The sequence below is a fragment of the Pseudoliparis swirei genome, chromosome 6 (assembly GCF_029220125.1).
Source record: "Pseudoliparis swirei isolate HS2019 ecotype Mariana Trench chromosome 6, NWPU_hadal_v1, whole genome shotgun sequence".
NCBI classification, from domain to species: Eukaryota; Metazoa; Chordata; class Actinopteri; order Perciformes; family Liparidae; genus Pseudoliparis; species Pseudoliparis swirei.
In genome coordinates, this window is record NC_079393.1 from 15,554,005 (window position 1) to 15,571,336 (window position 17,332).

Consider the following 17,332-nt stretch of genomic DNA (forward strand, 5'->3'; position numbering starts at 1 on the left):
TCCGCGATCCTCAGATCCACTTTGGCCTGTCCGTCTGACTGCGCGGGTGAGTGACAGACTGTCAGCGGAGAGCAACTTAAAGGTCTGATGACGACATCCACCGACACTGGGTGACACACCAGGAGGGCAAAAACAATAAAAAGTCTGAGCCATCATCTTCTGCTCATCCTCTCTCACCTGCCTTTATATCTTCTTCATCTCCCATCCTTTCACAATCTTGTTTACTTATGCTGTGTTCTTCATTCTCCAAGAGCGCTGCTGTGTGAATCTCAAGCTCTCCGATTCTTACACGTTCATTTGTTTCAACAAGATGGCAAATGTGTAGCTTTCCTCTTTCCTCACTCCCCGTTTCACTCACAGGAAGGAGGCTGTCTTAACGGAAGGGCCCCACATTACAATTGGCATGAGACACCTTCATGGGCGCTGGCTGTGATGATACAGCATGGCATGCCTTTTAGTTTAAAGGAGAACTCGGTCTCGAAAACATTTTCAAAGTAAAAAAAAAAAGAATGTCTCTGTCCTGAGGTGTATGTGTGTTATCGTATGGATTATCAGCCACTGTGGGTTAGGGGCGACAGTCTCAGTGGTGAGCAGAGTCGTTCTTCAGTCAGAGGATCAGCGGTTTGATCCCCAGCATTTACCCCCGTGAATGAGAGGCTGGTTGAGAACACCTACGTAGGGGCCATCTTCCCTTTGGCCTCCTCTTCCCTAGACTGGGTTTATAAGTGTGTTGGAAACTGGCAGAGGTGATGATGTCTGAGTAACACTGTAGCAGCAGATAAGTGGTGTCACCAAACATCCCCTTCCCTCCAATCAGGCCCTGTTTTCTTTAGCTTTCTTCACTGCCAATAGGAAACTTAGTGAATTTGTTCTAATTTTCTCTGACATCTTAACACCTAGATGACACAAACACAACATCAACACATTTCAGATTGCTCAAGAGCGTGTGAGCATTAAAGAAATCCGATTAGGTGTTTTTGTGAGTTACGATAATGCGGAAAAGAGAGGTGAAAGCTGATTGGTGTTTTGTATTGCTGAAAAGGTTACTCCACATCAGCTGTTGGGAGGAAAGACGAGGCATTCTGTGAGCCCTAGTTATCAAAGGGAAGAGATTAAAGAAGTGGGACATTTACACTCCTTTCCAGCTCTCACTCAACTTTCGCTCAGACATCATCCGAAAGCCCTAGCTTCAAAAGAAAGGACAAAAGTCAAACTGAAAAAGTAGAGTAGTTTATGTGTGAGCCACATCATGTGATACCAGATGCAGTCTGAGTGTGAGATGCAGCTCATTCATCACAGTTGTCATTTATTTTGTACAGCCCAAGAGCATCTAAAGGCAGTGCCCTGATAGCACAGAAAACCTAAACTCCACTTCCACACACACACACACGCACGATTGTATGCTTGCACACACGCACACCTATAGTCAGGGGTGCACATAACTTTTTCAGTGAGTTACTCAGGTGAGTACCGGGAGATGGTGTTTGGTACTCACTCCATACAGTGACTTTTTCGTCCCGATGTGCGCGCGCACGCTGGCATCGGAGCTCTGCGGTGCGCGAGACGGAGAGCGGAGGAGAGTTAACGCGACACGTAGAGACAGAAATGACATGCTGCTGTGTGGAGACGATCAATATCAGATCGGTCAAGTACGCAAAGGCGCGAAGTAACACAAGTGGCATTACGCATTATTGATTATCTTCGCGCATGCGTACCTGCGTACCAGTTATGTGCACCCCTGAATATATATATACATATATATATATACTTATATGTACAGGACTGTCTCAGAAAATTAGAATATTGTGATGAAGTTCTTTATTTTCTGTAATGCAATTAAAAAAACAAAAATGTCATGCATTCTGGATTCATTACAAATCAACTGAAATATTGCAAGCCTTTTATTCTTTTAATATTGCTGATTATGGCTTACAGCTTAAGAAAACTCAAATATCCTATCTCTAAATATTAGAATATCATGAAAAAGTATACTAGTAGGGTATTAAACAAATCACTTGAATTGTCTAATTAACTCGAAACACCTGCAAGGGTTTCCTGAGCCTTGACAAACACTCAGCTGTTATAAATCTTTTTTTTTTTACTTGGTCTGAGGAAATATTAAAATTTTATGAGATAGGATTTTAGAGTTTTCTTAAGCTGTAAGCCATAATCAGCAATATTAAAAGAATAAAAGGCTTGCAATATTTCAGTTGATTTGTAATGAATCCAGAATGCATGACATTTTTGTTTTTTTAATTGCATTACAGAAAATAAAGAACTTTATCACAATATTCTAATTTTCTGAGACAGTCCTGTATGTGTGTATATATGTATGTACATGTGTGTATATATGTAGTTTTGTGTGTGCATATACATGTAATATATATATACATATACACTACCGTTCAAAAGTTTGGGGTCACCCAGACATTTTCGTGTCTTCCATGAAAAATCACACTTTTATTTATCAAATGAATATAAAATGTAGTCAAGACATTGACAAGGTTAGAAATAATGATTAATATTTGAAGTATTAATTTTGTTCTACAAACTTCAAGCTCAAAGGAAGGCCAGTTGTATAGCTTATATCACCAGCATAACTGTTTTCAGCTGTGCTAACATAATTGCACGGGTTTTCTAATCATCCATTAGTCTTCTAAGGCGATTAGCAAACACAATGTACCATCAGAACACTGGAGTGATCGTTGCTGTAAAAGGGCCTCTATACACCTCTGGAGATATTTCATTAGAAACCAGACACTTCCACCTAGAATAGTCATTTACCACATTAACAATGTAGATAGTGTATTTCTGATTAATTTAATGTTATCTTTATTGAAAAAACAGTGCTTTTCTTTGAAAAATAAAGACATTTCTAAGTGATCCCAAACTTTTGAATGGTAGTGTATATCTACACACACACACATATATATATATATATATATACACACACACATACATATATATATAGTGTACGAGAGTCATGACAAAGGGCTGTCAGTAAAGGCTGCTGCTTAAGTACTGTAGAAAGATTTAATATTGTCCATGTTTTATATATATATTTTTGGTGTGCTGTGTAACAACGATGTTTCGCAACAGATGTAACTAAACAAGGAGAAGCATATTCCAATCTGCACCAGAGCTACAACATCTGGGCTGTCAGTGGGGCAGATAAGCACAATGGGGTTCGAACAAAGACAATCAGAAACTCTTTGTCATGCAGCCACGTTAAACTGAAGGATAAGCACCTCTACGGAGTCAATGACACACATGGCAGTTTGTTGGCTTGAGGAATACTGACACGGTTTGGAGACATTGTTGATGTCCAACAACATTTTAGTCCCTTTTTTATTCTCCTTCAAACCACTCACACATTACATCATAATACAGAACATTAGCAAAATATACAATACAAACACGATAGTATTTCGTAGACACACCGAGGAAGAAAGCTCCTCAGAATGTGGTTTAAGAAAATATCTGGAGGTAATATATTTTTCATTAAACTGTTGACGCTACTTCTAATGACAGAAACACAGATGGTGGTAATGGTGTCTTTATAAAAACAGTGCCGAGCACATAACATGGAGAAAAACATGAAATGAGTCAAAGTTAAAGTGTTATTTTGAGCTGCACGCTGCACCGATTGATAGATACTATAAATCAGAGTTTCACCACCAGCTCCATCATTCAGCAGCATTCACCTCAACACCAGAGCTCTTTGAAGCTTTTACATGTTCTGGTCCAAGCACTGCAGCGCTTAGTTGGACTTTCATGGGAGGAATTCTCTCTTGCAAAAGAGGAGATACATTTCACATTTCAGATGAAGGCCAATGCAGCTCGTATGAAAGAAAAAAGAGTTGAGGATAAACAGGGGGAACAAACTTACTGAGGCTTTCCAGCCAGTTGAGCATCGTGCTTTGTAAACAAGTGGTGAACACTGCTGCACCGAGAGAAGAGCTGAAGGTTTGACTAAAGGCTTCAGACGCTTTTATCTGGGAGTTTTTCCTGCTCCGATGTGAGGTTCTGGGACCGGGATGTCTATGTGAACAGATTGTAAAGCCCCCTGAGACAAATTCGTAATTTGTGAGAATGGGCTATACAAAATAAACTGAATTGAATTGGATTATCTTCGGTGAGAATACGTTGCTGTGAATTCCAAAGTCTGATACAGCACTAGAGGAGGGGCAACATATGTGCACACCGTGTAATGACTATTGATTGATTATTTTGCTAAAGTATATACATATATATATATATATATATATATATGTAAGACATATTAAAGCTTTATTCATAGTGAATATAAAGGCACATAATTGTTTTACTTCATTTTGCTCACCATGGCAACAGTGCCGATTGGACATTTTTCTTCTCAGCACCACGTGACGAGAAATGTATGTCAAGACAAAAAAAGTTTTTTCCCTTTCTATTGCAGCGGAATTGATTTCTGTATTCACTTCCAGAGACAAAAGCTCCACGTGAAAAGGTTTTGTGTTTTGAGTAATAATTCATCCATAACAATTGTGAGAATACGCTGTTAGTCTGTTCTGGCTGGTGATAGCCGTGAACACTGTGTGTAGTCGAGACAAAAGCATATTTAGCACATAACGCTGAATCAAATGCTGTAAAATGTTATCTCTTTCTGTCACCGGCAACTTCTGAGTGTTCTGCTGTGAACGACCCCGTCTTAATTCACAGAGCTTCTCTATTCTGCACAAAGAGTAACGCCTTCACTGTCCTTGTCTGAAGGACGAAAGAGCTTCAACACACACACACACACACACACACACACACACACACACACACACACACACACACACACACACACACACACACACACACACACACACACACACACACACACACACACACACACACACACACACACACACACACACACACACCCACAGTCTTTGAGCCCTGCTGAATGAGAATTAACCTTTGCTGTTTTACCACTGATAAGAGCTTCAGACAAACATGCGCACTTATCAAGGGAGCCTCATTGACTTTTTAATTCTTTTAGCCACACCCCCACTCATCCCTCCTTTTCTTGTCTCCTTCTCTCGTTCTGCCCCCTCATAGATGTTGTTTCATCGTGAACTCTGAGGGCTCCCTACACCTTGAATACTGAAACACTTTAAATGAATCAGAACAGCGCTGGAGTCTCTGGTGTAATAACTTCTCAGGAGCCACAAAGCCTGTGAGGAGGTCCTTGTGGCAAAAGAGAAATAAAGACAGAGTCATATTCTCTTTCTTTCCATTTTGTTCTGTCACACAATGTGCCTTCGTTCTACAGAATCAAGAGGGAGTTGCTGGACCGTGCAGGTGGACAAAACACATCAACACAGCACAGAGGACAAAGCAATGACTTCATTTTCTTTTACATCTTCATCTTCCTGTGTCTATTCTCGATGTTCCGTTCCTCAACCAACCAAAAGATTCTTGAATACGACTTTAAAAGAAAGGTGAATAATGTTTTCATTTCTTGATAAAATTCGGCATGCTCACCAAAAGGAAAGTGTGATAGAGAGGACACACACACACACAGGGAACGGAAACATACAAAAGAAAGACTAAAAGCAGGGGCTGCATCAATTTAATCTTTATCTGTTCTGTACATAGAAGGGATTAAAATAAACCAGCACGTGGTTTGGAGCTGCTGGATAATTGTTAACATCAAAGGTGACAAAACATAAATTGTATGAGCACACACTTTTGATATGGGTAAGATGCACTACTTTTCTGGTAAAAAAGAACCCCATATCTGCAAACATGGACATGATACGGAGAATGTGGGGCAGCTTCATTATTGTTGTGTGTCAGAACAAAAAGGATGATGATGATGATGCGATTCACTGTTGGGTCTCTTTACACCTCGTCACCGCTGTATAAACACTGGACTCCATCAGAACTGCATGTTAGATGGTGAAACAGCTTTAAAAACTCACTGACCAGTAATCATTCTGATGTGGGAATTTGGGATGCTGTTTCCAAAGACTTCTGCAACTTTCTGATACTGACCTTCGCACCCACTTCAAGCCATGATTGGTCCGCTGTGTGGAGGTCGGGAGTCATGTTTGAATTTTTATGTCTCGCTCTCTTTTTCATTATTGACACAAATATTTGGGCCATTTTTCATGTGTACAACAAATGCCTTTCAGGAGAGACTGTCTGAAAGTGTGCGCAGTTATACCCCTTTTTTAACGATTATAACCCGTTGCCTTGCTTTATGACAGCGGGCTTTTCACTCTGCCGTCTGGAACAGCTACACTCACTTTTGCTTTGACAAGGCTGGATATCACAACATAGCAACAAGTTATTCTCAAGCATTACTTGATTTAAATGCAAAAGTCATCTTACAGCTACTGCTTCACATTACAAGTGTTCCACTAGTGAAACGCGGCATAGATTTTATTGTGAGGCATCCACAAGAAATATTATAGTATTACAAGTTACGCACTTTGTTCACCCAAACCTCAGCCTTGACTTCATCCCTAGGATGCTTCTGAAGAAGGAGAATAATTATTCCCACAATCTAAAGAGGTCAACAAAGGTAAACTAATTATGTTTCATGTGCACTGAACAGACACAGTAGGCTGGCAAAGAGAGCGGGAATAAGGGTGGCAGAGATGCTTTTGGGATATAAACTCAACAAGGCGCTTCCACTAAAGCACAAACTAAGACAGTAACATTGTAAGACAGGCTTAAACAAAATTAGAATACTTGACGAAAGGAATAATACAACTATAGCTTTGCTATCTGTGATTGCACTGAATCCAGCTGTGACATCAGTAGTAGTGACTTACCCCAGTAGAAGATGTCACATGCGGCGTTTGGATGCTCTGCCTTCACAACTGTGACAACCCTGTCTGTTCTACTAAACTGTACATGCAGATCTGACAACATGACTGGACAACAGTCCATTTTCTGCCGCTCTATCTTTACAACTTCCTCTCTGAGACTTTGACAAGGAGGTGGCCCCTCCTGCCACTGGTCCGTCTCCCAGCTCGAATCACAGAGAAGAGCCGGGCCTGGCCGCCCTCTCATCCTCCCCTGGAGATGATAAAAAGCACCACTGACATGCTCATTTTGCGCAGAAGCCTATTCCGGATCGCTCAGCAAAGGCTACCCCCATTTCTTCATTTTAAGAGTGAAATAAGACTTCCTTGGGGAGTAGCTATGAAAACTGTCAGAGACTCTGGCCGTAATGTCCCGTTTTATTTCCACGTCCAGCAAACAACTCCAGTATACATTTCACATCTCTGCTGTCTTTATTGTTCCTCCTCCCCTCTCTCTCAGAATTGGTCGGTCTGTTGAAAAGCCTTCAGAGAGCTCGTTGTTATCGTGTAAATGTCGGAGGAAGAGACCAAGAGCTTTAAATACCGCCTCTCTGTCAATGTGGAAGCATCGAATAATTCTGCTGAATTCAGACAACAAGAAGCAACAACCTGCTCTTCAAAGACACTTTGACGGCTCGTCACGACACGCCCTTGAGTCAAGGTCAAGAAGAGCAGAGATGCACTCAGACACACAAACACATATTCTAGGAATGAGAAGTGAAGGCTAGGAGTGTTTAGTATAGGAACCAATGCATCCTAAACATTGAATCGCCAAGATGAACTGGGTTTACTGAATCATTAATGTCACTGCTATGTGATGCAATGGACCGTTCCCCACTGGTGTCATCTCATCCGTGGGATTTCCAGCAGTGGTTCTCAAAGTTATTTTGACAAAATTGAAGCCAGACTGTTGGCTATTGAGCTATACTTTACGAAGAAGTGCTTATATTATGCCGAAATACGCCCTGCTTATGAATGAATTAAATCTAAAAAATTATTGTGGCAGTGGTTATGCACGCCAACCCATACGATATATATATATAATCAAGGATCTTTGATCAACATTGAGAATAGCATTAGGCTCATGAGCATGACTGGAAGTTCAACTTGCAGTCACCAGTACCTCTCTGTCCTTCTAAATGCTTATATCGGACATAATAAATACATTATTTAAATCCCAAAAAAGATTCGTATTTTCCATCGTCCAGTTATACAGGAGAATGGGGGACTGATGCTGAGAGACAAGTAGGGAGAACAACGTGGAGTAAAAAACAAAACACGGGCACCTCGGTGCAAAGGTAGGCGTGTGATTACCTTCGCATTGAAAATGCCGGAAGGTTATGTTTTGATCGCTGTGTATTTATTTATTTATTTATTTATTTATTTGTATGCGTGTTATTCGCAAAACTCAAAAAGTATTGAACCGAATCGCATGAAATTTGGTGGGATGATTGTTTATTATCCGGGGACCAGTTGATTAGATTTTGGGATCGATCGGGTCAAAGGTCAAGGTCAAAGGTCATGAACAGGTCAAAATGTTCTTGAATCGCATGAAATTTGGTGGGATGATTGGTTATTATCCGGGGACCATTTGATTAGATTTTGGGATCAATCGGGTCAAAGGTCAAGGTCATGGAAAGGTCAAACTCTTTTTTTACCATAGCACGATACATTTTTGTCCAATTGGCATGCAACTAATGCCAACATGTTCATAATTCAATGCCCAATCTTGTGATATGCGAAGGTATGCACTCTACCGAGTGCCCATTCTAGTTAGTCATGCAGTGAGAGCGATGCTTTACAGCTCTGCCAGACATTGTGTGTGCGTTGCCACATTTTCTAGACTTGACACCCACAACAGTAAAACACAGTAGTTATCAAGTCATGGCCTGGAAACCGTTTATATTTACTATACGATTAAACCAACGATGTTTTATTATTCATAAGCATGACTACTACAGATGAATATGGTGAGTAAGAGCAGCTACAGCACTGTGAAATACACTCGACGTTCAGAGAGAAATGCAGCAACCTGTGTAAGTGTACATGCTTGTTTATTTGTGTGTGTACGCGCGCATGGGCACTTGACCTGCTGTCAGCCAATGCCTCCCCTGTCAAATGTGATATGTCTCTGCTCCACTATGAGTCGTGCTTCAGCTTTGATTCATCGTTCAAACTGGATCGCCATCTATTATGATTTGATATGGATCCGTCCTCTAGAGAGAGATGGCTCAACACTCGACTGACTTCTGATGAAAAGTACAGAGAGTAGCCATCACTCTGCTGCGAACACACACACACACACGTGCACACACACACACACACACACACACAACCCTTGAGATATGACACTGAAGGACACTTTTTACAGGGGTAAACGGCCAGACTCTTGAACTTCCAGTCGCACTGACTCGGCTAAACGTGAACACCAAAACGGTGGTTTATACTCTTTGTCTCTCTCTCTCACTTTCTAATAAGATGGATTAGTTGGCGATGACAATCTATCTGCTGACTGAAGTGTGTGCGTGTGCATAAGCATATGCACACACTTGCTCAATTTAACCTTTGAGAACACTAAAACTACAGCTTGAATACATTGAAACTATTTGACAAACTATAGAATTGCTGCCAAATAAAGTAAAGCAAACGATGGACAAGGTCACTGTGAGGGCACAAAGGGCTTGATAAGAAATGAGGACACACTGGAGGATCACAGCAGTATTTGTTTTGTCCATAATCTACTTATTTTCTGTAGATGGTCATTCTGCCACATCATAGATTTTGTCTTTAGCTTTCTGGCTTTTGTGATCTTGAATTAGACTGTCAAGAAACAGCAATCTTCTGAAGCTTTAGTCTCAATCCTGCTTGGTCTCGAAGAAGGTATCAAATAAAAGTGGCGAAATAACTGTGATCTCCTGTTTCCACAGCAAGCAGACGGAAACGGCGCTGGTGTTACCAACGTGTCTTTGGTGTGACTGGCCTTGTTAACCCAGAAAAATCATTAATTTTCATTGTGTTAGTGTGAAATTCGAGGTGTGAAGGGTCCTTGAATTGCCGATCACATGACAAAGATGGGAGACGACCGAAAGAAACGGAATAGAGGAGAGAAAAAGGGAGCAAGGCTTCAAGGGCAGACGTTCCTGTCAAGAAGACTTAAATAAACCTGGAACAATCAAAAGGAATCTCTCACATGAAGGTGTGGATGTATGAACGCTAAAATACACACAATCAATTTTGGTTAATACTTTAGCAAGCAACATTTACCCTTCGCAAGTTAAACCATTCACTTCTAACTGATATATTCCTAATGTTTTTAAAAACTAAAACCGAGGAAGAGGTGACAACAGCAACATGGATGCCAGGATACATTTCACAATGAAAATAGAAATACTATTAATGTTCAAATACACTTGAAGTAATGCTTATTAACAACTGATGTGCATAAACTCAAGCTCTCAATTTTCATAGCTGAAAGATGACATTCACACCAAACTAAATTGCATTATCAATTATGTTTCAAGGAAACACAATTGTCCCGGATTACTTGGTTTATGTATCATCAGCGTTGGGACGAGGTAGATTTAGATGGATTGGTCAAACAAGGGACTTTTACAAGAAGACCTCTATTTGTGTCCCATTTGGAACTGAAAGTAACAAACTTATTTAAACCCAACACATGATTGTAACGTAAGGTTCTTGTCTGTCACGTCTAGGTTTCGCCCCCCAAGCACCAAAGAATGAGCATATAACGACGATATTTCATGGTATCTTTTCTTGAGATTGCAGACTGAGCCTCGGCTCTCTACTATGGGGAAAGACACACACACACACAGAGATTAGACCCAGCAGGGGCTGATTAACAATCAACCATCAGCTCAGGCCGATTAGACCTCGTCCCGACACCGTTCCCTGTCGTTTGCAGAAATGTACAATGCCAACATTTATTCTGGCAACTGGCTTGCCAATAAACAATTTGGTTTGAACTAAGGACATACAATCTTGCAATATATATTGGAGTTATTATTGGACAATGACCCTTTCATCTTTCCAGCATCCCCATGGACTACTAGAACATCTTCTGGTCTGTCTTTTATCCAACTCTTTGTACTTATGGTCTGAGAACCCTCATCTCCCCTGAAAGACACGCCTCATTAATTATTGAGTTAATATGTCTTCTTTATTCCGTCAAGCTTTTGTATTTATGTCTCAATTGTGTAGTATGTTGACACGTGTACAGAGTTGTCACTTGTTCCTATGGGATTCTGCTAAATTGCTTTATAATTAGGAAGCTGCTCTGGATGTCGCTATTACAAAGTGAACTGTATTTGGGATTTCATTTAATAATAAATTATGATAATAACTTTTCTGACTGATGCTGATATTTTAGTGACATATGGTAGGCTGAAATTGAGCCCTCAATATTCATCTTTAAGGTAACAATAAACACACAAATGTTCAAAAGACACACATGTTCAAAAGACACAAATGTTCAAAAGAAAGATAGTTCTTGTTGACCTTGCACCTCGGACATGACTGGGGTAGTACAAAGCAAAAAAAAGACCCCCCCCCCACACACACATTGAGTAAACTGTGCTGATAGTTCCACAGTTTTGACCAGATGACTCCCTGTATGATCCCTTTCAGATACATTGCACCATCTCTCTGTCCCCTCTTGCCTCTCTCTTCTTACCGAACACTCCAACTCGCTCTGGTCATGTCATTCTCAGCTGCCGCAGCAACGCTGATATTTAAGCATTCTAGGGGAGTGCAGACACACTCCAAAACTTCTTAATGGGCAGGCTAAAAATAGCTCTGGCTGGATCTGAGTGAGCCGATTCATGCGGCTGTGAGTCATTCAACTGTGCCGCGGCGTGAGAAAAGCAAGGGAATACAGTGAATGAGCACAGAGAGAAAAGAAATAGAAGAGAAAAGTTTGCACGCTTGGTGAGAGATCAAACCATTGAGAAAATAAAGCATTGCTTATCCCATCACAGAGCAAATGTGCATTATTATGCTGTGAGTGTGTGTGTAGAGGTCCTTAATGACATTGGTGGCTGTAGGGCAACCTAAGAAAAATGAAGGCTTATATAATGGAAACAGGAGCTGGTAAAAATGCATTGCTATTTTATTTACCATTTTGGAAGAATTTGTCTCCGTATTTGTCTGTCGCATGCCCGGTCCCTATTGACTGATAGCAGGGTGTGGGAGTGGTCTTTGGCTTGAGGGCTGTAAAATCCCAACAGATCGTAGATTAACGGTTCTATTGCTGAAAATGAGTGGCTCCCGGCAATTTGGCAGCATCATTAGAAAGGGAAGAGCAGTTAATACTCACATCATTATTCCCTCCATTACCACGAGTAAACATCTACCATTAACCCCCACATACAGGGCAGCAGCATGTGTGCTGTGCGAGTGTATTAGAGGGTGTTTGCTGGATGTGTGAGACGTTCAGGCAAATATTCTTCTGGACTGATTAGATTTTTTTTCTTTCTAACACCATACAATGATGTATATTAACACATGGATACTGACACCTCCCCAACAACAAACACAGATCTGCCAGTTGCCTACAGCGTTTCACCACGGCATCACTCATTGTACGCTTAATGAATTCAATCAATAGACTTGGTTTTTGCCCTCATTTTCTCCGTCACTCACTCCTGCCCTCCTCTTTTCCTCCTATTCTTTTCCCCTTTCACTTCTATGCTTGGCCTTTGTCTTTCCTCCTCCTGGCCCCTCCAGCACCGGTTGAAGATGAACTGTTGGCTGCAGGTAGCCCTGAACATGCTGAGAGAAAGAGCAGTGTGGTGACAGATAACGGCCAAGACAGTCCGTGATGGTTTTAACTGTCCCTCTTTCACACAGTCATCTGTTTCCTTTCTCTCTGCCCATACCCTCTTGCTCTCCCAAACTGAAACTGCTTTTTCCATCATGCCATGAAGGGAAAAGAGATGGACGCAGAGACGGATGAAGAAGGATAGCACCTCCAGTGTCATGACTCAGAGGTGATGTACAGTGGCAGAGAGAGAGAGAATAAGAAAAAGAGAGCAGTAGTATTGGGGTTACTTAATTGTAGACAGGGCTGTCTTTCCTGCTTCACTAGGCTGAGACATATTGTCCCAACTGTCAGTGACGCCTCAATGGTTTCCTTCAGACAAACAACTTTCTGTGAGTCTTAGGATGTCCAAGTGTGTTATTTTTCTGTTGTACCATTGTTGATGAATCTAGGGAGGATGTTAAGACTTGCTTTGAAATGCCTCAGTAAATACAGAAATAAGCATGTTATTAAATAAAATATGAAATATACTGTATTGTCCTGTATAATTTAACCTGATTTTGATCAGTCATTAGATTTCTAAAAAAAATCCCAAAGAAACAACAATTAACACAGGGACCCACAGTGTTTGTGACGGTGAACCATCGGCCTTTCTCATTTACAGTGAGAATAATTGTATCCTGATGATTAACACCAAGCTTCCCTATTTACATTTTTTTTTAAACACAGCAATACATGGAGCCAATCAGGAAGGACAGAGAAGGCAGAATACAATTTGAAACACTGAGGGGTCCGGAGTTTTTCAAGATTCCAGAGCGAGTGGGGCTCAATATCAGGCCCATCTCCCTCTCTCTTCGTTCTTTCTCTCTCTGAAAGACATGCTCTGCCATCTCCACTTTGCTGTCCTTTAGAGTATCCTCCACCATCCGTCTCACTCACTATTTGGCCCTTTCTTTCCCATCTTCCCCCATCTTTTATCTCACAATGCATTTAAATGGGGTATTTAGAGATCCCGGCCTTTCTCATCTTCTTTCCCACATTCTCTGAGGTAACCTCAATCCCAATTGATCAAGAGCTATGTCCCAGTAGATGCATGATAAACAGGGAAAGATACAGGGATATATTCATAAAAAATATTGTCCTTGGTCCATTTCCAATATTTGTACTTGCTGCAGCATTTAACTAAACTCTTTCAAACGGTGACCAGATGTTTTTCATGATGCTGTAAATGTTGTTGCCCCTGAGATGACAGCAATCGAAATGTGCCATCTGCTAATTAAATGACTAAACGGGATGTGGTCACATTAATCAGATGTACTTGGAGTTGTTTACAAAGGGTTCCATTTAAATCTGTCACAGTAAGATGGATGACAGATTCATCATCATGGTCACCATACAGGGTGTAATAATTAGAATCCACACAAAATCGTTGTTTAAAAAGTGCTGACGTTCTAACTGATTTACAGTGTTGATACCCTATCATTAGTGACAGAGAGCCTGTTTTGATGTTCGGTGTTATATATTTGTTTTGTCTGTGTACTTGGCTGCCCAAAAAACAGATTACATAACATTATCATTTCAGTACAACAGTTGGTTTTACTGGCAGACTACTTATCAGCTATCGAAAAAATGTAATTCTGAATTTAGAAGATTTCTTGTGATTTGTAATCTCACATTGATCCATTTCTTTAATTAGAAAACATCAGATTCTCAAATTCATACACATGGTAATGATACCAGGATTAACACTGTGGGTGGATTTAAGGATGCTGTTTTGTTTCCAAACGTAGATCAATCAGTTTAAAACATGTCATAGGTAAACATAGAATATTCTTTTTCTGAGCTTGTTTCTTGCAATTATGTGTGTGTGTGTGTGTGTGTGTGTATGTTTGTGAGAGAGAGAAAGAGAGAGAGCACTTTTCACACCTGATGCTGTATTATGCCACATGTTTTGAATCACTAAATGTTAGCATTTTTAAACAAAAAAAATATGTTGTCAGTAATATATATATTGTTGACATGACTGTCTTTTGGGAGTTTGCTGTTGCATTTCCTAAAAATATTTCTGTGTATACACTACCGTTCAAAGTTTGGGGTCACCAAGACAATTTAGTTTTTTCCATGAAAACTCACTTTTATTTCTCAAATGAATTGCAAAACGAATAGAAAATATAGTGAAGACATTGACAAGGTTAGAAATAATTATTTTTATTTGAAATATACATTTTGTTCTCGAAACTTCAAGCTTGAAGGAAGGCCAGTTTTATAACCCTCCATCCATCTTCTAAGGTGATTAGCCAACACAACGTACCATTAGAACAGAGCGATAGATGGGCCTCAATACACCTCTGTAGATATTTCATTAAAAACCAGGCGTTTCCAACTAGAAGTCATTTACCACATTAACAATGTATAGAGTGTATTTTTGAATAATTTAATGTTATCTTCTTTGAAAAAATAGTGCTTTTCTTTGAAAAATAAGGACATTTCTAAGTGACCACAAACTTGCGAACAGTAGTGTATGTTTTACATATTTTTTTCTTTTAATAGTTAAACAAAGGTTAAGGGATTAACCACAATATTTGGCTAATTTACAAGTTTTTGTATTCGATGACAATAACATGCAGGGCACTTAAACCATGCACAATCTCCTACTATTTAACAGTGAGATCATTCCTACATGGTCACTGGTGAGCTGTATGAACATTTGTGCTTCTTGTTGACAACATTTGCAGATATTATAGCATGTCCTAGGGAAACAAAAGTAATGTCATTGCTATTTTGTTATTAAATCCCCAAATAGAATTTTTCATTAAAATCAATATTTAATTTTGTAGGCCTTGCGGGTGGTTGCCGGAGATATATTTTACTGAAAAATGTTCTATATGATGTGGGTAGTTAATTAAAACACATTTTAAATTGAAATGAATTAGGAAATCAAGAATGTGATGACACAACTTTACAATAAAATATAAAGTATAAAGTGAATCAACTTGCGCAGATCTTCATAGACATTTTAAACATCCAATTTCTCCAGTCTGTAGTCCCACATGTTTAAAGACCATCATTGTACCTGTCTCCTCTGCCTGAACAACTACAACTCAGTCAGACTCACAACACATTAAGTGCTTTAAGGTGTAGTCAAAACCTTCACTTCCTCCGTCCCAGGCTCACTGGACCCAAATACATTAGCATACAGCCCAAATAGATCAACGGGTGACCCCGTCACCCTATCCCTTTAACCAGAGGAACACATACTGTATGTGAGAATGCTGTTCATACACTAGAGTGTAGCTTTCAACACACTGGCCTTGGTATCAAGCTCAAAGACCTGGAACTCAACACAGCCCGCTGTGACTGGATCCAAAGCTTCCTGACTGTCAGCACTGGAGCCCCTCAGGTCTGCTCAGACACCTCTTGTATTCCCTGTGAACGTACAAAACTGTGTGGCCACAGACAGCTCCATCACCATAACCACATTAGCTGAAGACACAACCATGAAAAGCCATAAGAATTATGAAATTGGAGTTCTGAGCTCAGTCATAACAATTGTCACTAAACAGTTGTCGGTCGAGGATAAGAGGTTTCTTAATGAATACATTATTTAAATTTCATGGTAAAAGTAATAAACACATCAATGAAGACATAAACACTCAAATTAAATATTTTGACTGTCAGGCTTTTTTTTATTTTATCACAAATAAATTAAAAAATGTTCAAAAAACTTAGCATGGGCTCCAGGATTAACTTTGCTTTTCAGCACCATGGACAGAGCTATGAACAAACACCAGAACAACCAGCAAGATACACATGTATTTCAGTATGACAGTGTGTGTGTGTGTGTGATTGATTATGCATCTTACCGAGCCGAGGGTCATACTGTCTCATCTGAACTTCTTCCACATAATCTGCGGGGAACCAGCCTGTCCTCCCTTTGACCGTGCCTTCCCAGAAACCTCCTTCCCCTATACTTAGAACTGAAAAGAGAAAATATCATGTCATCATATCAGTATGTCAAATATTGCCATAAAACACAGTTGTCATCATTGTGAGGTATTGGAGCCTGTAGAGCCTGAGAAAAGAGACAACAAAAGCAAAGGGCAATATAGAGAGAGGTATTTAGGTTCCCATGTCCTGGCTTCATACATTATGATGGAATGAGTGAGAGGGAAAGAGGTGCACGTGAGAGAGAAAGAAAAATATGTTTGCTTTACAAATACACATAAAGCAGATACAATACAGGAGAAACTGTTATGAGAAAATATTGGTCTGTAAATGATCTACCGTACTGAGGGCAACATAGGCTTTTTTTCTCTGTCATGCCAATAAACAATTTTTAAATGATAAAAATAGAAAGAAAGAGACTGAGTAAATGAAGTAGTGGAGAGGAAAGACAAAAGGGAGATAAAGAAAGAAAGAAAAAATAGGAAGGAGAGAGGTTGAAGGAGAGCAGGAGGGAGGGGAGGAGAAAGAAAGAGATTAATTCTAAGTTCCGCTGTGGTAATTAGAGATGAATATATAGTTGATATTGATCTTCCCTGCAGGAGTGAGCGAGCGCGCTCATTTCTACAACACTCATCCATTATCCCAGGAAGCTGACCGACCGACACACGCACACACACACTCACACTCACACTCACACTCACACTCACACTCACACTCACACTCACACTCACACTCACACTCACACTCCTCAGGGATCACCAGCTGGAAC

The 17,332-nt window shown here is 40.2% G+C and overlaps 1 protein-coding gene across 19 annotated transcripts in view; it reads right to left on the reverse strand.

Annotated features, from left to right (window-relative positions):
* The window catches only part of shank3a (SH3 and multiple ankyrin repeat domains 3a), a 175,741-nt gene that overhangs the window by 20,420 nt on the left and 137,989 nt on the right, over nucleotides 1-17,332 (reverse strand). For all 19 annotated transcript variants that reach the window (XR_008831987.1, XR_008831989.1, XR_008831988.1 and 16 more), the window contains one exon: nucleotides 16,482-16,595. Coding sequence is in view for 12 of the 19 variants with exons in the window: in XM_056416032.1 (XP_056272007.1) it covers nucleotides 16,482-16,595 (114 nt within the window). In the remaining 7 variants the exon portion in view is untranslated. The remainder of the gene's footprint in view (nucleotides 1-16,481; nucleotides 16,596-17,332) is intronic.